This window comes from Charadrius vociferus, unplaced genomic scaffold (assembly GCF_000708025.1).
Source record: "Charadrius vociferus isolate BGI_N301 unplaced genomic scaffold, ASM70802v2 scaffold185, whole genome shotgun sequence".
Taxonomy (NCBI): Eukaryota; Metazoa; Chordata; class Aves; order Charadriiformes; family Charadriidae; genus Charadrius; species Charadrius vociferus.
The window spans coordinates 1,524,015-1,544,126 of NW_009648955.1; the positions used below are offsets into that span (position 1 = coordinate 1,524,015).

General features: G+C 37.1%; 1 protein-coding gene across 1 annotated transcript in view; it reads left to right on the forward strand.

The window, feature by feature from the left end:
• Positions 1 to 20,112, forward strand: part of BCKDHB (branched chain keto acid dehydrogenase E1, beta polypeptide) — a 137,330-nt gene that overhangs the window by 64,700 nt on the left and 52,518 nt on the right. Inside the window, exon 8 of the mRNA XM_009887462.1 lies at positions 16,980 to 17,066. Coding sequence (XP_009885764.1) covers positions 16,980 to 17,066 — 87 coding nt within the window. The remainder of the gene's footprint in view (positions 1 to 16,979; positions 17,067 to 20,112) is intronic.

Below are 20,112 nucleotides of genomic sequence, written 5' to 3' on the forward strand. Positions count from 1 at the left end.
CTGTGTGACTTTGTGCTATGAGAACTGGAATTAAGTTCAGGAAATAGAAATGAAGCAGCTGCTGGATTCAGAGATGCTAAAGCATGCTGAATGCTGAAGATGGAGTTTTAGTGAAATTTTTTTTAGAAATCTAGTGTAGCTTTTCAGAATGGTTATCCAGATTATAAAGTGCACTAGCTTTCAGACTTAGCATACGTACTTGGGTCCTCCTTGATGTGATTCCTTCAGTGTTACTTGAAAAAGACAATTACTGATACAAAGAATGTCAACAAAGTGGTTCTCTCCTCCAACACTTGAAAGTCATCTTCACAGGTGTTTATTGGTGGCTAGAAACTTACTGATGTGTCTTCTGTGTCTAAAATGTTTTGTGAACATGTAGCAACTAGAGAACACTGAGTTAGGGCTGAGTTCATTATTTTAACCAAACACTGGATCTATTAAAGTTTGAAGTTCTAGAACAACCTTTTTAAACATCTCTGTCTCTTTTTAGAAGGCTACGTATTAGTCTTGGGTTGAGAAATCTTTTAACTTTAACTGGCTATTTGTGTACGTCATAAGGGTGGATGATTGATAAGATGCCTGGGTCATTTGTGAGAACCTCAAGAGCACAGATCATCTGTGGTTAGATAAATCGATGCAGGGAATGGGAATCAATTTAGGAACGTTCTTCCCTGCTGAGAGATCTAGATGTCTTCTGACTCAGGACAGAAGTGTTTTCGAATATATAATGTCTTCCTTGATCAAGGAGACTTATTTTCATGTGACACCAACTTCTTGATATGGAGTAGAACAGAATTTCCTTGTTCTTGTTTTTGGTCAAAAAACCAAACCCCTTTCCCCAGTTCTGAAACTTCACACTTGATTAGTTGTGTTATCAGTTGTTCTGGCTGGCATGATTAGCTTACGGATAGATGATGTTTTATTTGATTTCATGTGCTATTCCACTAGTCTTAAAATTTGACTTTCAATCTCCTTTTTTCTGTTGAAAGCTTGGTGAGGTGCTTGGTCAGATCAGTTCAACATAGTAGCCTGAGGATGCTTTACATCTTAGAAGGGAGTCTTTGACCATTGTGGGTGGGTTTTTTTCTCCTGAAGGAGAAAGGTAAACAATTGCACTTGTGGTTTGGAAGACTGTCATGGAGCTTAAGCCTTAGAGTGGAGCAGAAGCGGATGGAAGAGAATCTTTGAAACCCCTGTATAAGGGTAAAGAGCAAATTGCATCAATCAGGCTACGAGTGGACTGTCAAGGCCTGAAGAAAGTCTCGTTGCCATCCCAGTTGTGCTACAACTCCAATACGCACCAGAGTAAAATCCAGACAAGTGGTATGCCACAACTGGTATTTCCAACCTTTCCTCAGTTCCTTTCTCCATACCCTCCAGAATCCAGGTCTTTTCTTTCTGCAACTTAGCATCTGTCTTGCCTTGGCCTTTTTTTTTTCTTTTTCTTTTTCTTGATGTTCTTTTCTTCCTCTACATTTCTGCACTTCTCATTTTCCAGAATTCATGTTTTTTCTTCTCTCTATTATGCCTTCAAGTTCTTACATTCTTCTGCTGCCGGTCTTTCTCTTCCTCTACAGCTTTAAGAACCATAAGTTTCATTTTAATCTATTTGGAAAATAGAAAGGGTGCTCAGGTAGTAAATGACGATTGCAGGCTATCTTGCATGGGTCTCTACTGTTCTGCCTACAGGCTTTCAGTCACATGCTGTATCTTCTTGACTTGGTATTAGGAGGTGTGTGTAACTTGCCATATTTTTTATATGTTTTTATTACAGTTTTATGTAATTGTGAAGATGAAAGATGGTGGTTCACACAGTTTCTGTACATCTTTTATTGTTGTGTCATAGGTTGGTCAAAGCAGGATTTTTTCTATTTTCTGTCCTACACGTTTATTTGAATCATTTTAGAAGCTACTGTGTAATTTTTTGGAGGAAAATGAAATTATTATGATGCAATAAAATTACAGACTATTTTACTTATTTTCTTGGTGATCTGATGCTATTTTTCTTAAGAATAATTGTTTCCTTTTTCAAAGTTCTCCAAACCTGTAGTTAGCTTCAGTAAAATTATCCTGAGGAAGTCGGTTACCTGGGTCATATCTGACAGCAGAGTGTTTTGCTTGTGGATGAATACTACTAAAACTTGTTCCACATAGTGGTTATGTGTGTGTATTGGGGTGCGGGTATGGCAGTGAATTAGCTGGCCCATTCTTGGATCCCCCAAAATACTTGGAGAGGTTGTTTATCTGGTGTTCTTCACAGAAAGTGTAGTACACCATTTGGACTAACTGAAGATTTATGTGTCTTACAAATAACTGGATTGTCCATGGGAGCTCGTTCAGAACTGGCCAAGATCTCTTTCAAGAATAAAAGAATAAATTGCATGTAGTAATCTAGTTGAGCTACTGTTCATCCTCATAACTTTTTATGACTCACTCAGCAGTGGAATTAACAGCTTTGCTGCCTGAGTTTTCCATATGACTCTAAATGAGAGTTAAAGCACTTGGAAGAGCTAGGGCGTGGAAAAGAGAAAGGTGCTGGTTATGAGCAACAGGATAAATAACGCTAGCTAGATCCTCTTAGTGTCTCAGGAGTTTAGGTAATCCTGCAGTAGATGCCTCTAAGAGTTTGGGACTTGTGTCTTATGCAACATGGGTGTTTTTCCTGGCTTTTTGGGTGCAGAAGCCTGCAGTCTTTCCTTAAAAGTTGGCTTGAGAGAACCTCAAAAAACACTCAAACTTAAAACCTTGGATTTTTTTTTTTTTTTTTAAGTGTTACAGTGAAAATAATATGTACTATTACAGCCTGATTATTCCAGGAGTTTCTGGGACAGCTGACATTTTCAAAACCCATGACTAACAGTATGCATATAATTTCTGAAAGGCAAAAGGAAGGCTAACTAATCTCAGGTTTAAATATTAATCTATTAATAGACTTGTAACTTCTGAGACATAAAATAAAAGTTTTGAGCGTGAGTACAGAAAAACTGAAGAAGCAAGTTAATTTATGAAAACTTTATTTTTTATGTTTAACGGTGTAATGAAAATGGCAAGGGAATAAAAAAACTCAGAAAAGGACTTCTTTCCATGGAATGTCAACTCAGTGTGGTGATGCCACACAACCTTGAAGGGAGTCTTATAATGAAGATTTCTGGGATGAAAAGGACCTCTTTTGTCCTTTTAGTCCCTTTAGTGAAAAGGATCTCTTGGGTACAGCATTGCCTGTCTGTACTTGCTGAGACTTTCTGATTTTGCTTCCATAAACAGAGAATTAAAAGGGAGGGTAGTGGGGGAAGGAAGGACAAATTTGTCCACAGTACATTATTAATAATTGGTCAAAGACTGGTGAAGTTTGGAGGCTGCTGCTGCAGTTCTTATTTTCTGAAACCTCTACCATTAGTTTTATGTTTCAGGCTACACACTTAGAAAGATTGTTTGAATAGATGTATTTAATTGTGGTTAAGTAGGAAAATGAAGTTCGAAGTACTGAGGAATTATGAGTTACCAGTCCAGTGGATTCATGAATATTTTCCATTAGTTCAGTTGTCTTTGTACTTAAAAATACTATTTAAGGATTCTCTTCATAGTTGTTACTAGAAGACAATGACTGGGGGTTTTAGAGACATTTAATCAACGGAAGTTGTTTCTATATTCATGTTATTTATCTCAGTAGTGTTATCCAGGTAGCGTGTGGGGTCCTCAGAAGTAAACAGGGACTCCTTGCACTAAATGTGTATTAAAAATATTAATTGTCACTGTTAAGGACAGCTTCCAGTATCAAAAAACAAATGAAATGTGAAGAAGTGGAGGGCAAGAATGCAATAAAATCAATATAGTGTATATGAAGTGATAAGAACGAGCCAGGTGGATTATATTTTCAAATTTCCTTTTGACTTCTGAATCATCTTTCTTTCCTAAATAATTGATTCCAGCATGCATGTAGAAATTTATCTTAAGGACATCAAGAAGTCATGCTATGGAATTCCAGAAGTAATTTTTCTTTGCCTATCTCTTACTGAAACTGGTTAGTATATTCCTAAGTCTTTTTAGGTTAAGCATCTGCACAAAACATAACTTTTCTTCATTGTCTCTACATCTTATGACCATTATTGGCAGCTACTGTTTTCTTAGCAATTAACTACTTTAGGGTACATAGAATGATGTTATAAAAGTAGTAAAGAGCATTTGCAGCATTGTTTTACAAGAGTAAATTTACTGAAAGGCATTAGAATTTTAGTCAGAGGTTGTCAGAATATCAGTTCTTTAAATTAAGTTTAGCACTCTTCTATTAAAAAATAAATCAAGCAGCCCAAATTGTGCTGAGATGCACTCTGCTGTTCATCATATCTCTTTTCTCTTTTCACAGTCTCAGCTATTTAAATTGCAAGTTGTTTTGGAGAGGGATTCTCTGCTACTAACACCCTGGGAATCTCTCCTTGGTTTCTTGGCTTTGCAGGAGGCTTATAAATAAATCTCTCATTGAACATCTCAGCCATACCCTGACAATGTTGTGCAAGATGTAAAGGCCATAACTGTTTTATTATCCACCCTCTTCATTGCTTCTTAGGATGTCCTGTCTAGCCATGTAGCCAACCCTTTTGGTTTTGAATGTAACTTTTAAAATTTTCCAGGTTACTTTGCATTACTTCTGTGTGTGTTTTTGTTTCTCATTATCTCTGCACCATTATCTTCACACTACAGCATTATGTTTTCAGTGCTACGCAGGAAGAAGCCACGTTAGTCTTTCAGAATTATTTTTGGCATTGGTAGTGTAAAATGATACATATTGGAATAATAAAATCCTGGTGTGTTGAGGCAATAAGTTTTATGGTTGTGCTAACATTTCTCTGCAAGATGTTTCATATGTGCATCCCAGCTGTGGTCACATTAGTTCTTTATGAACTGTTCCTGCCATGCATACATTTTAAACTGGGGAAACAATCCATCCTGATGTGGGTTTCAAAGTGGTGAGGTTTAACCAGTGCATGATGCAACATCAGCATAATTGCATAAACTATGCAGTCCTGTCCCTGGGCACCACTGAAAAGACCCTGCTTCTGTCTTGTTTGCACCCTCCCATGGGTATGTATATACATCAATGAGATCCCGTAATCCCAGTTCCTTGATCTTTATGGCCCTTTGTTGGACTCTCTCCAATATGTTGATGTCTCTTGTACTGGGGAGCCCAGAACAGGACACAGCACTCCAGGTGTGGCCTCACCAATGCTGAGTAGAGGGAAAGGATCAGCTCCCTTGAATGGCTGGCAACACTCATCCTAATGCAACCCAGGATAACATTAACCTTCTTTGCTGCAGGGGCACATTTCTGGCCCATGGTCAATGTGGTGTCCACCAGGACACCCATGTCTCTTTTCTGCCAAGCCACTTCCCAGTTCTGTGGCCCCCAGCACATACTGGTGCCTGGTGTTGTTCCTCCCCAGGTGCAGGACTTTGTATTTCTGTTTTTGAACTTCATTAGGTTCCTTGTCAGCCCTTTTCTCCAGCCTGTCCAGGTTCCTCCAAATGGCAGCATAACCTGCTGGTCTATCATCCACTCATCCCAGTTTTGTGTCATCTGTAACTTTGCTGGGGGTACACTCTACCCCATCATCCAGATGTGACTGAAGAGTTGCCTTAAAAGAAAACTGCAATATTTTTCTAAGTAACGATTTAGAATACAGTTCTGCAAATGTGTATTGAGATTGCTGGGATGCTCCCTATTGTGGGTCATCTCACTGACAGCTCTCAGACTGCTTACAAATGCATGTCTCCTGCTTTAGTGAGCACTTAGTTGCCATTTTGTGGTCAAATTTAGGAAAACGTTGTATATTTCATAAAAGAATTCTCAGTAAATGCTTTGATGCTGTTTTTAATCACTAAAACTGGTGCTCTTCACCCAGACTGAAAGTTTCCCATAATTTCTGAACCTATTAAGTAGAAGATGAGGAAAAGTAAGTATGGCCTTGCTAAGGCTAACTCATGCTTGACCAATGTGATTGCCTTCTGTGACAAAAGTGTCTGGATCTGTGGACAAGGGGTGAGCAATGGATGACACTTCAGTTCAGCAAAGCTGTTGATACTCTCTCTCAGAATATTCCTGTATACAAATTAGGATGTTACGCTCTGATCAGATGGACAGATGGATAGGTAAAGTGCTATTTGCATGATTGGGCCTAGAGTGTCATGGTTAATGGGTAGAGTACGATATTTTACTTGGACGCCAGTGACAAGTAAGTACCTCAGGGGTCTGTACTAGGATCTGTCCTGTTCAAATATCATTACCAATGATGTAGAGGAGGTGATGGAGTGTGCACCCTCATGAAGGTTATCAGAGGAGACCAAACTCTGGAGAGGGGGAAACAAGTGCTATGCTTGAGGGCAAGGCTACCTTCTGGAGGAACATAGATGAGCTGGAGGAATGGGCTGACGAGGAATGGGCTGACAGTGACTTTATGAAATTCAGCAAGGTCAAATGGCAGGTCTTTCACCAGGGAAGGAAGAGCTTATGATGGCAGAGACTGGGAGTGCCTGGTTGGGGAGCAGCTCAGTGGGCAAAGCCCCTGGGGGCCCTGGCGGGCATCAAGCTGAGCATGAGCCTGCAGTGGCCCTGGCAGCAATGAGGGCCGACAGCATCCTGGGCTGTGTCAGCAGGAGAATGGCCTGCTGATGGAAGGCAAAAATTGTCCCTTTCTACTCAATATGCAAGTCTTGGGCCCCCAGTAAAAGAAAAATATTGATAAGGTGGAGCGAGGTCCATCAGGATGCTTGAGAGCTGGAGTCCTTGCCCTTAGGTGGATGGGCACAGTCTAAAGGATATAAATGGGGCAGGAAGACTGTTACACCATTGCTGATGACTTTATTTATACTCTTTCTTATTAAAAGGAGATGCTTAGCCAGATCCGTTGCTTGGAAAATGTACTTCCATATAGGAGGAAGTTGGGATGAAAACCTAACCCGTTGCAGAAACTTCACTTGAGATTAGAGACAGTAAAGCCTCAGCTGCTTAATGCAGTGCTATTTGAGGTGTAAGGACCATGCTTCTTCCTGGGAACTGTTATTATTCTGCCATAAGAGGCTGTGTAGGTTTGAACAGGAGCACAGTAGTAAATTGTTTAAACAAAGCTGATAAGAGAGCTGGGAATTAGTTTTTGGATATCATTTATTTTTAGACAACTCAGATGTTATTTATACTAAGTGTCAGAACAAGTTGAGAATGGTGACTCCTTAGGAAAATATTTTTGTTGCTTTGACATGCTGAATTTGAGCTATTCATCTCAGTCTTCAGAGAGATTTTTATTTGTTTTGGTCTTGATCTGAGAGATCAATGTAATATTTGCATTTCGGTTGGTAACAAAGGAAATAAATATATAGATGTATGCATCTGCATACAGATAGCTAGATATGCATATTAAAACAGACAAAGTGCAGAGAAGTCTTCAGGTAACTTATTTGAAAGCTTGGTTGGCTTCTTAACAATTTATCAACAGGAACAGTTTGAATGCACTCCCTGTAAGAAAAAAAAAAAGTATTAAAAAATAATAATCAGAATACTATCTATTATGGTAATTTTCTCTCTTTCCTGCATGGTTAGAGTTGTCGGACAATTTTCTGAAAATAGGTTTTGAGAATTTTTGCTAGTCTGTTGTCTTGTTTCCTCACTCCAACTCATCTAGTAGAAATACAAAATTCATCTACAGAATGTACAGGTTGATTTCTTGACCACCAGCTCAGATGTAGCTGGAAACCTTGGAAGTGATTTTATTCATAACCTTTCTGACAACAGGAAGAGGGCTCACCAACTCCAGCAACACGTGATGCACATGTATGGGCTTAAGAATGCTTAAAGGGAAAAAAAGTGTTCACTGTCTTTGGGTCAGTTGAGTTATGGAGATATATGCACTGTGTATACCTATCTATATGTATCTAGAATTATATCAAAGGGTAAACCTTAGAAATTACGAATCTCTGCTTTGTTTGGCATATCAATGTGATTTCATTTGAAGTCTCTTAAAATCCAAATTCCTTGGGACACAAACATACTGATAATGTTGCCTTTACTGTATCATGTAGATTTTTTCTACAGAGAACAGTATTTGTAATATAAAATCTTTCTTCATACTTTAGGCTTATTCTTAAACATAATGTTAAAGGAAGGTCAAAGGTTAGAGATATGATGGGCAGCTGGCTATAAATAAAAGTATGTTTAATTTTCTTTCTTTCTTTCCCCATCCTGCTGTTGGCATCCCTTCCTGCTTCTGCCTTTGACACTGTCAAAAATGCAGTCCAACTTTTCCCTGTGTTCCAGATTGTTGGTTTGTTTGTTCCTTCCCCTTCCTTTGATCTATCAATAGGTTTTTCATCTGACTATATTGTGCTAATACTATGGAGTTGGTAAATGTAGTAGCCATGTAGAAGTACAGCAAGACTGACCTTTTAGGGAGAACAGATTTAAAGTGGCTGTGTAAAATTAACTTAAGTTCTTTTCTGGGAGCTTTACTCCTTGTTAGAAATCAATATTTGAATGTACAGTAATAACTTTCAAAGAGCTCAATGGACAGTATGACTGCTGCCTACAACATGTTACACCTTGGTCCATGTTTTGATAATTTATTTCATGAGGCATTAATCATTTGGTTTCAGGTAAACAGCTCATTGGGCAGCAAATACATTTCTCATACTTCTCTTAATTTTTCTACATTTTTCTTCATTACTGTGATAGTTGGAGTTGTACTGCATTATACTTTTAGATCTTTTTTTTATTTTCTCTAATAGCTGGTCTTTGATTTGAAATTAATTGGAAAGGAGGTTAGACTAAAATCTTCTGTCTGGGGTTTAGTTATCATGGTTTTTGTTTGTTTTCATCTTTTGCTCCAGAGAAGGCAGGTGTATGTGTCCTTGAGTTTTACATATGTATAGACACAGTGACAGAGGAGGGTTGTGCAGCAGGACAGCCTCTCTAATGTGCTAAAGTTGCATGCTGTGTTGAACGCTAGTGGAGGGCTCTTCTCTGTTCTTTCCCTTGCCCCTCTTTCCTGTAGTGTTGTCTCCTTCTACGGACCGTGTTTTGCTCCTCTCTTAGAAACCAGAATCAATGGTTCTTCATCTTTGTGCTCTTTAGAGTCTGGGAGCCCTAATGGATCTGCTTGTCCTTGCCATGTCAATTGTTTTTTGCAGATCCTTTTGCTTTGGGGAAACTCATTCGGCGCTTCCGAAGCTGGCAGTAGGTCCCAGCTCGGTCTCGGCCGCAGCCTGTCGCAGCAGCCTCGGCCGTGCCATCTGCAGTCAATGGATTCCAGGCTTGTAGGTCAGAAAGCACAAAGTTTGTCTGCATCAGCTGAACAAGCAGTCAGTCATGGATTAAAAGCCTCTGGTTTGGTTAGCAGGAAGACAAAGATTTGTGCTCTGCTAATGGGGATCAGTTAAAATGATTGGCAACTCCTTAGTTATTTGTGTCAAGTTAAAAGAAACTGGATTCCTTTTTCATTCCTTTCTGTTAATCAGCATACTTGTCTATTAGAGAACTGCCTTTGCTCTTTCATTTTATTTTTTGAAAAGTTTTTGTTAAAGGTTTTTCTCTGATGGCCTTCCTAAGTGATGGAATGATGTGTTTTTTCTTTCTGAATAGTTTTATCTTTGATCTACATACGTTGTTGCCAGTGTTCAGTTAGGATTCCCTGCTGTATTATTGCAATACTGCGATATGTTTGTTATACTTACAGCTGCCTTATGAATCTTAACAGAACTAGTGTAAGGCTGTCTTATTACTGGTAGTTGAGAAATCTTAGTCATGCTTTGGGCTGTTAAGCTGTGTGTGATGAAACAATGTTTTTTAATGTCATTTGTTTGTCTCTACATCTTGATTTTACTGATAAATGAGTTTCAGTCAACTTTTGGGAGTGTAGTGTAGACATCATGATATAGTAGTAGATTTGGAGGCTCTCTTTCATTTTCCTTCTCTGGGAATTTAGTACTATTGAAAACCACACCAAATGATGTTATTTTATTTTCTTTTAATTCAGATTGGTTATTGAATATTTTTTCTTCAATGCTAAGAATTATTTTTGCTGCTGGGTTGGAGCTTTAAAGAGTGCATACTATTGCTAGCTTTTACTGCTTCTTAGGAGAAGGTAGTTGTTCTGGGCAACTGATAGTTATAATTTGGAAACTAGATCATGATCATTAGGAAGTTACGGGGCTTTCTCATGTCCAGGCTATTGGGACACATCCTATTCCTCTTCTCTTGCCACCCTAGTAAAAAAAAAAGGTGCTTGAGGATCTATTTGGTTTTCCAGAGATCCCACAATTCTAATAAGGCTCCAGGATGTCTGGAAATTGGGGACATAATAACTGCATTTGTTAAGATTGTCAGTGTATCACATGCACAAACAATTCATTGTATCTGGGATGTGTCATCCTATGGATCTGCACATGCTGAGTAAATGTAATCCTCAGCGATGCATCTGGTAGGTTATGTTATATATTTCTCTGTGGGAAACGCTGAATAGAAATCTGGAATCTTATTTCTATCCCTATGCTTATGATGTTCAGTACCAAGAATGCTGCTGTGCGATTTCATTTGTTATTGAAACATTAAAAGGAAAGTTGAACTAATGTGTTGGGGAAAGTAGCCTCCCTCAGATTTTACAATTTCCAAGCACAAATTAGTTAAAGCTGATCTAAAAATTAAAAAGAAAAAGTGTTTTTCAAGGCATTTATTGAAACTTTACCAAGTTTGAATTTTTTTTGGTGTGGTTTTTTTTTTAAGCTTCCATATTTTGATTGGCTTTCAGTAAAGATGCATATCTATTAATGTTTATTTTAATACAATTTTATAATTGTATCATTCATGCGTAGTGCAAAGTGCGATATAATACAAATACAATTTCAGTACTTTTGCCAGCTGCTTTAAAATTATTTTAGAAAGCTATTTTTTCAATTATGCAAGAAATTTTTGCCGTCTGTAAAGAACACGATCAAAAGTATGCCAAAATTTAAATGTGAAAGTGAACATCAAAATAATTCCTTTTCTGTAAGAGATGGAAAATCTTTTTATTCTGAGAAGAAGATTTTCTTAAAGAAATTAGGCAACTTGCCATTGTGACACAATAACAGCCATTTATAATAAAACTCTGACTTTGATCATTTCTTTGAAGGCAGTTGTGGTTAGTGAAGCAGCTGGTTACACTGGAAGTAACGCTGTTGCTATGTGTGGAAAATAATAGTGTAAAACGCAGTTTATTATCAAACTCATTTTGGTTTAATTCTGCTTTCTCTTAAGTAAGGGCATAGCATGTTATTGGTAGTGTCAGCACTTAAGATTTCAAAGCGCTTGGAAGCGCCAGACTTGTGTTGTTTTCTTCTGTCATCAGTGCCTGTAGGAGAGGAGAAAGCGGCCAACATGATTAATTGAGAGTTGAACAGAAAAGTGATTATAGAAAGTCTTGGGTAAAGAGTGTGGTCAGGGAAGCTGAAAATAATTCGCTCAGCTGCTTCACTGCAAAAAGGCTGGGCTGCCGTTCAGAAAACCTTCAGAGTGCAATCTGAAAGCATTCGTCTTGCAAAGGCATTAGCTTTTTTTTTATTATTTTTTTTTTTACATTTCATTATCAGGGTGATCGTGCCACTAGCCTTTTGCTCTGACACAACATCAGTTGTCATCCTGTCATCCTTGTGGATGACACCGATGTGAAACAGTCCTGACAATGAAATTGAGGTGGAAAAGCATAGTCAATACTGGTTTCTGGTTTTGTTTTAGCGTTAATGTAGTAGCTGAAAGCCCTTGAGTCTTTTCTGGAATGACTGGATATTGCACAGGCGACAGTGATGTGCCATCACCTGGGTCTCAGCTGCCTTCTGGAGGGAGGGGGCACTGCTGAAGCTTTCTGTGAGCGAATCCTGATCTGCCTCTGATCTCTGAATCTGTCTCTGGGGCGGCGTTTGCTGCTTCGTTCTAACTGTACACTGCTGCAGGATAAATTGGATTATTTCCTTCAAGTGGCTTACCTGTGGCCCCTTCAGTTCTTGAGGAGATGCCAGGGATGGGCTCGGAATAGGAGGTTTTGGGTAGGGTGGGACCTCTGCTTTCTGGGAGCAACCAGGGTTGCATCAGCTGTGAAAGGGCAGTGACTGACAAAGAGGAGCCATGCCCTCTAAATGCCTGGATGTTGCCTCTGACTTTCCTCTGTGGTCTGTTTCTAAAGATAGCAAAAAAAAGTTTCTGTTTTCATTTAATTTGAGATAGGAGATACCTACAGAATCTCTTAGTACCCTCAGAAGTCTCTTTGGACTTTTAAAGATCAGCAAACAACAATTTCTGTTCGTGGATGTAAAGAAGGAATGTTTTTATCAGTGCCAATCTCCTAAGCTGCACCTTATCTTTATGAAGACTCATTTTTAAAAGTAATGTACGTGAGCTGCAGAATGTGCACGTGTTTCAAAATTTTAATCTCTTACTGAAGTAAGAAGTGTAAAGACCGGGGTTTTGGAAGACAGAGTTGGGGATGTTGGGGAAATGGAGGAGAATCAAGCCCTTATAGAAATGCAACAAGTCTATGATTGAGGGCACAAAAATACATCAGTCCTTGAAAGGCCAGCCTTTTCTCTAGCTACTCCAAATAAAAAAACAAAAAAAAAACCAAACAAAAAAAAAACCCAAACCAAAACCACTCCAATTATCCACTTTTTTAAAAGGTGATAAAATGGTAGGATTCTATGCTGGCCAATTTGTTACACTGTGGAGATTTAACCACTGTCTTCTCCAGTTTTACGCCAGTGGGATTTCCTGTTAAGTTTGAAGGGAGAGGACCGAGGGTTGGATTTTACCATACTGCATTTATTTGGGCTGTAAATGATTTTGTGAATGTTGGGCTTTGGTTATCCTGGAGGTTGAATGCTTTCCTCATTTGATTTGACAGGGACTAATGTTTTGCAGTATATTTTAAAAATGAAGTTAAAGTTTTAGAGAAGAGCATCGATATTCTGAAAATAATCATTAACAATGTCCACTGTGCCCTATACATTGTACAGAAGTTACTTTTGAAATTTTCCTTTTTAACTGATTAGCCGTTTTACTTCCAGGAAATAAGATTGAATTTCCACATGAAGATAGAGAAATTAAATTAGTTAGCCATTCTAGAACACTACTGATGTTGGAAAAGGTTGGACTTTTTCATCATGGGCTATGACTTTCTTCTAAGCTATGTAATCTGAAACATTTTTGTGTGGTAATACATATTTTAAAAAGTTCTTTAAGAAAATCACATTGGTTGCTATTGGCTGCTGTTATTACTGGATAGTAGTGTTATCTGTAGGACAGAAAAAATAATATAATAATTAAAATTAAGAGGGCATACAGAGACCCAATGTGTCTGATGAACCAAAGTATCTTTCTACCAGTAATTTATTAATCTTGTACCTTATGGAGCGGTTTTTCGACAAAAAAACCCAAACAAACAAACAAAAACCCCCAAAACTGTGTCCCAAATCAGTTAGAAGGAACAATCTATAGAACTATGAAAAAATTAGCAAGGAAGAAGCAAGTAGGGAGAAATAACTTAGAAATATACAATCAAGAATTTGTAATGAAGTGCTCACGAAACAAATTAACGTAGTTGAGAAGTAAGGCATTAGTGCTGCATTGACTTTAACTGTATGTCATGTAAAGGCAGTGCTAGTGAATGGAAACAGTAAAGTCATTGAAATTCTACAGAGTCTGATTTTTAACCTGTTTTTTAATATTTCTATCAAAGATACAGAAAACATTTAAAACTGTTACTGATAAGTTAGAGGTAACAAACAGCTAGAGAAACAGATAAAATAGACAATCAGTGATAAAGAGAGGATAGGTTTATTAACTGAGCTAGGTTCAGGCACACAATGTATTTTTCAGCATATCCAAATATGGTTTTGTATCTTGAAATAATAAATGCACACTACATTTCTATCTTTATTCCAAGAAGCAGTATCCTTCTTTCCCAAGAACAGGGAAACGCAGTCGTCGGTTGAAACTGGACTCATGTTGTTACACTTTGGCCAAAATGCCTCATACATCCAAGAGCTTGCAATATTGAGGTTATATTACCTCCCTATTCAGTGGTGTTCTGAAAAAGGCTGGAATGCTGGTTGTACTTCAAGAAGGACGTTGAAAACTGGAGATGATTCAGGGTAGGGTCGTGAGAATGATGAAGGAATTGGAAGTGTGCTGTATGGTGAAAGATTTAGAGCTCCGTCTGCTTAGTTTAGCAAAAGTGTGGTTAAGAGATCATTTGATCACAATCTTAACGTATTCATGTGGGGAGCACAAATGTGATAATAGATAGCTTCTCCATCGAGCAAACAGAAGTAAAATATGAACCAACAGCTTGAAGTCAGCCAAATTAGTTTGGAAATAAGGCGCAAAATTTTAACAGGGAAGGCAGTTAAACACTGTAACAACTTAATCAATAGCTGTGATGCATTTGCAAATACTGGAAATACCGTAATTAAGATTGCATGGCTTTCTGAAAGACTCACTGTAGCTTAGGAACAAGTATTAAATTTGAAGTAGAAATTGATGCAGGGGATCCTGTAATATTCAGAAATCACAATATTCGCCTCCTTCCTAAAAGTCCAGATCTCTCTTTGCAGCGTAGTGTAATGGTTAATTTCTGCTCATTTTGATTCTGGTTTAACCATTAGGAGAATTTTTAAGGTATTTCTAAATGTTATAGTGTGGTGCAGGTATCTGTGCTGGCCCTGATCAAGCTACGATAGGTACTAAAAGCACTAAAGCTATGCTAGTGTGGTTTCCCACCAGGGGTGATATGTTGTACTATTTAGCAGGGCTGACATGCTTGTATGCAGTGCTTGGTGATCACAGCTGCTTGCTCACTCTTAACAGGCTCCTACAGGCAAGGAATCCTTAAAGCCCTTGGGAATCATATGTTAAAAAATAAGGATTTCTCATATCGGAGAAGCAGGTTTCCGAAATGCCATATTTTTTATTCCGTCTTGTTTTCTTTTTCTTTATTGTTTGCATGGGTCCAATTTGAGAACAGATAAATTCATGCAAGAAAAGCTACCAGTTACTTAGAGCAAGAAACCATATTGGACTCAGGAAACCTGCGATGTGAAAATAGTTGGAGGCTGAGAAATAGCGAAGGAACACATTAAAGGCCCTACTCTTACTCTTTCCTAAACATCAAATTGTCTCCGTTGTGGAGACAGGATACTGGGCTGCTGGATTTTCTTATATGTGTTCTAACAGTGTCTGTTTCATACTATTAAATTCTGAGAGACCAAATCTATAACTTTAATGATAGCTTGTACTGTTTCAAAGTGTGAATATCTCAGAGCAAATATACACAAAAGAATTTTTGTTTAAATGAAAAGTAAGAGGATTTTCAAAAACACCTTTAAAATTGATTACTTGTATCAGTTTTACCATAGCAACTTAAAACTGATTGTGTCAGTTGTATTATATCAACTTAAAACTGGACTGTACATTTTGTTCATTGAGCTGTCATTTTGATGTATTGGGCAGATTTATAGTGCAGTTAATGCCTCAGCTCTTTAGATATGGGTTTCCAGTGCTGGCAAAAGAAATTCAAGAAATCAGCCTGCATAACTGTGTTTTGCTTTCCAACTGTTGAAATGCCTTTTCCTGTCTTGTTTAGCTCTGAATGTTGTCAAACCACTTCATAGTACAGTATATGGATCATCTTGTTTATAGGGCTGTGACTTGCCAGTCCATCTGTGGATGAGCTCCTTAATGCCGTTGATTGAGTCGTTCCTAGAAAAGCAAAAGAATTAATAAAGTACTTGAATTAGAAAGAAAACTGTAAAAATAAGGCATTGCCTTTATGTATTCTGTTATGTAGACAACATGGAGCTGCCCAACTGGAGAATGTGCTGGTGTAGACATTAAATTGAAGATCAAAGCATTAAAAAAGTTTGATCTGATAGCTAGCACTGTCCTGGGCTTTTCCACTTGGTGACTGATGGTGCACCAGCAGTACACTATATACTTATCTTAAAAATTAGGCTATAACTGTTCTTGAAAGATTAAGGTGCTCATTATTCTGATAAATTTTTTTCTGATGTGCATCTCTAAAAGTTCGTGAAACTTTATAATGCACCTTATGAGATTATACAATGTGTATTATGAAAAATGAGACTTCGCTGCCATATTTCTGACCAAAGGTATCTGATACTGTTTGATTCTTGGCACTTTAGTATGTAGTTTCATTAAACTTCAAGATATTTGGGTGTGGTGAAGCTTAATACTCCCATCAGATTAAAAATATTTTGCTTTCATTGTTGTGTTTCACAATGAACCCAGTTTGGTTTTTTTTGATTAAAAGATGCTTACATCACCTTCTCTATATGTTGTGCTATGTAATTATTTATGAAGTGGATCACATAAAAACTGCACAAACATTGAGATTTAAAATTAGAAAATGTTGCTTGTCATTGCCATGTAAAACTTAAATAAGCGGCATTAATCCACATGATTATTTTCTTGCTAAAACTTTTATTTAACAGTTTTACTTTCTGAATAGCTATGTTTCATGACTTTACCTAGGGCCTGGTTGTGCAGAAGTATGTAGCAGTGAATTATTTCTTTACGTGTGTCTTAGTATTTTCAGGATCCAAATTTTTCCTGACTTCTTGTGAAAATCCTTATTGTCCTTCAGAATTGTTACAGTTTGCATTGATAGGGTAAATTCATATTCAGTGGAATCAATTTTTATTCTTGATATTTGCTTAAAATGAAGTACAAGATGCAAACACTTTTATAGTAAATATAAAAACATCCTATTAATTACTCAGTTTAGACTTTTAGGATGATTTTTCTTTCAGTGAAAATGCAAGAGGGGGAAAGTAGCTATATTCTAACACTGCTAATAATGTTACATATTTCATATATTCCACAAGTAGCACAAGTATGAAATCAGAAGAGCTGCAATTTGATTACATTTTTGGGGTTTGTTTTTCCTTTTCAGTCAGTGGCGAAGACTGGGCGATTGCTGATTAGCCACGAGGCTCCCTTGACAGGAGGATTTGCGTCTGAAATCAGTTCAACAGTTCAGGTACACAGTTTATTTGTATTTAAGTGTTCTGCATGACTGAATATGTTTACCTATAGAAAGAATATTTATTACTACTTTAAAAGTTGAGTTTTTCATATTTTAAAGTTACTCTTTTTTACATTTTTATTAAATTTCTGTTTTATGGGTGCTTGTGGTACTTTATCTGAGCAGCTGAGAAAACCATGTGCCTACAAGGCACTGTGCATAATAGCATCAGCTAAGCTAAAAAGATCTAACTTTCACTGAAAAGCAGGGAGGATGCGTTGTCAGATGCAAAGGAAAAATCCATATGTATGGTCTATTTTTAAGATACTTTTTTTTACCTTTCTCATATTTCTTATCCCCCAAACTTCTTAGAAATACATTCTATGAATGTTGATATCAGACACATAAAAAACACCCAGGTGCAATACGGTATAAACGTTGTGTTCAGAGACCTCATTAGGAACACAATCTGTGGAAGTGGTTCATGTATAGTTGTGGTGATGCTCACATATGTGTAGAGCTTATCTGCACACAACAGCTTTGGAAGATTGAGATGTGCATCAGTAGCAGTTGTCTGTAGCATTAGGCTTTAAATTTTTTGGAAGTCCTTTTGAGCTTTCTGACATGTTTTATATCTATACTTGCATACAGATTTTCCCCTTAACTTGATTTCTTTCCTATGCACATCAGTGATACTGGTTTATAGAAACATCTAAACTAATTGTGTCCATCACTGGCAGATTACCGTTTTCTGATTATTCTATTTAAGAATCTTAGAGTAGTTAAATTATAGGACTAAACAGAAATGGGATTCTAAAATTCACAAAATGTAAGCCATACAGGCAATAGTTAAAGCTTGGGAATTTACCTTTTTGTAGGAAAGAATGGAGTTAATTGTTCTGGGAATGTAGTTTTGAATTAAATATGCATAAGGAGTCAGAAAACTGTTTCTTGAGCTTTGTGATGCAATTTCTTTGAAAGATTAATTCTATTAATTTTAATGTTAGTATGTGAAGCTCATTCATTTTTTTTCTACCAAAATTTAGCCTCTGTTAAGAACCAAATATTTATAATCTTTCTAAGTAATTAGTATTTGACTTTCAGCCTCCATCTATTTTCACATTACAAGTTTCCTCAGTTCAGTATAGTTTCTTGCTCTAATTAACTGATAACTTTTCTTGCATGAATTTATCTGTTCTCAAATTGAACCCATGTAATCAATAAAGAAAAAGAAGGAAAAAAAAAAGGAAAAAATTCCTCCTCCCCTCTTTTATAGGTAGCCTCTGATTAATATAGGTCTAGTAAAGTCATGAGGTACTGGCAACCGTGAATGGTGAAAGTGATGACTTTCCTTAAATTTTTACAAAAATGTGAAGTAAACTAAACCAAAAGAGCCTGTCTTTAGTGTCTTGTGTTATTATTAGCTCTTGGGGAGAACAGTATTCTAAGCCGTGTAGCAATCTCATAATTTACTGGCATAACAAAGGAAAGCATATGTGTTGGAGAGAAAAGGGAATTGAAAAGAAAAATCTGATCAGTAAATATTACTGGAAGATTCATTGCATGGAATGTTCAAGATGTTGCTGAAACTACAAAATGAGTTTGTAATCTCCTCAGACCTCCACTAAGAAAGGTACTTACCTGATTGATCCATCTTGGGATTGTTTTTCATATCAGAGATGTATCTTGAAAAATATCACTTATTTAGAAAACAAAGTTTAGAATGCTTTAATAAAGGACTATTTATTTCCGTCGATATTGAATGCAAGTATTTGTCATGATAGTAGCTCATAATTTTATAGCCATATTTTTTAGGAAACTAGGTTTTGTATCTTGAGAATTATTAGTTAATTTATCACACATACTACCTCAGAATAAATTGGAATATAACTCTTTGGCATTGAATTTATCCATAGCAAGTTTCTGTCATATAAATTGTTTGCTTGAATCTGTGTTATAACTATATTGTTATTACTCTTTATATCCATTCTGGAAGATTTTATCATCTGCACTAAAATTTTCATACCAGTTATTTTAAAGAATATTCATACTGCAAAAGAGATTAGAATAATATTTATAAAGCGTTACAAATTTTTAAAGAGCAGTATTGCTTTAGGCATAATAAGGACCTTGCTTTTTACTCAGTTAACACACTTGATCTCTAAATGATCAAGTTAAGTCCATATGTCTAATATCACTGTGCAGTAAAAATAAAGATGAAAAGTGAAGTTCACTTTTGCTGGATACAATGCATACTGGGAATGCCAAAAATTAGGGATTGCAGTTGGCTTTAGTTTCCTATTACACATGGAAGTAATAACAGTTCAATAAAGTGTGTTCAGTTGGATTAGATGGTTAGTTTCCATATTGTTATTCCATCCTTGCTGTGAGGTCTCTCATCAGAGAAATAAGGTGAATAAAAGTACATGGGTTATTTTAAAAACTTAACTGTCACAAAAGCTTCATGGTGATGTACGCTTCAAGGAAAAGAGTATGAATGGAAATGATGGCTTTCACTCATGAACTGTAGGAGAAAGCTATATTGAAGAGTTTTCTTTTTGCATATGAGAGATTAAAAACAGTGTTTGGAGAGCATATTAAATAAGATTTATTCTGTGTCAAATACAGAATATTTTAAAGGGGCACATTATTGTATTAAGTAGTCATTTACTCTGATTTCTCAAACACGTAAAACTAAGAACAGGATGAAGTAGTGCAGTTAAAACTCTACGTGATATGACTTTGCCCTTTGTACTGATGTTTTGTATGTGATCTCAGTGGGTATTCTGAAGTGAGCAACAGGTGATAGGATAAATTCAATACAGGTGCAGCTAATACTTCATATTGATTGGGCAGGAGTGTTGGTCTGCTTGAGGGTAGGATGGCTCTACAGAGGGATCTGGACAGGCTGGATCAATGGGCTGAGGCCAATTTTATGAGGTTCAACAAGGCCAAGTGCCAGGTCGTGCACTTGGGTCACAACAACCCCATGCAGTGCCACATACTTGGGGAAGGGTGGCTGGAAAGGTGCCCAGTGGAAAAGGACCTGGGGGTGTTGGTC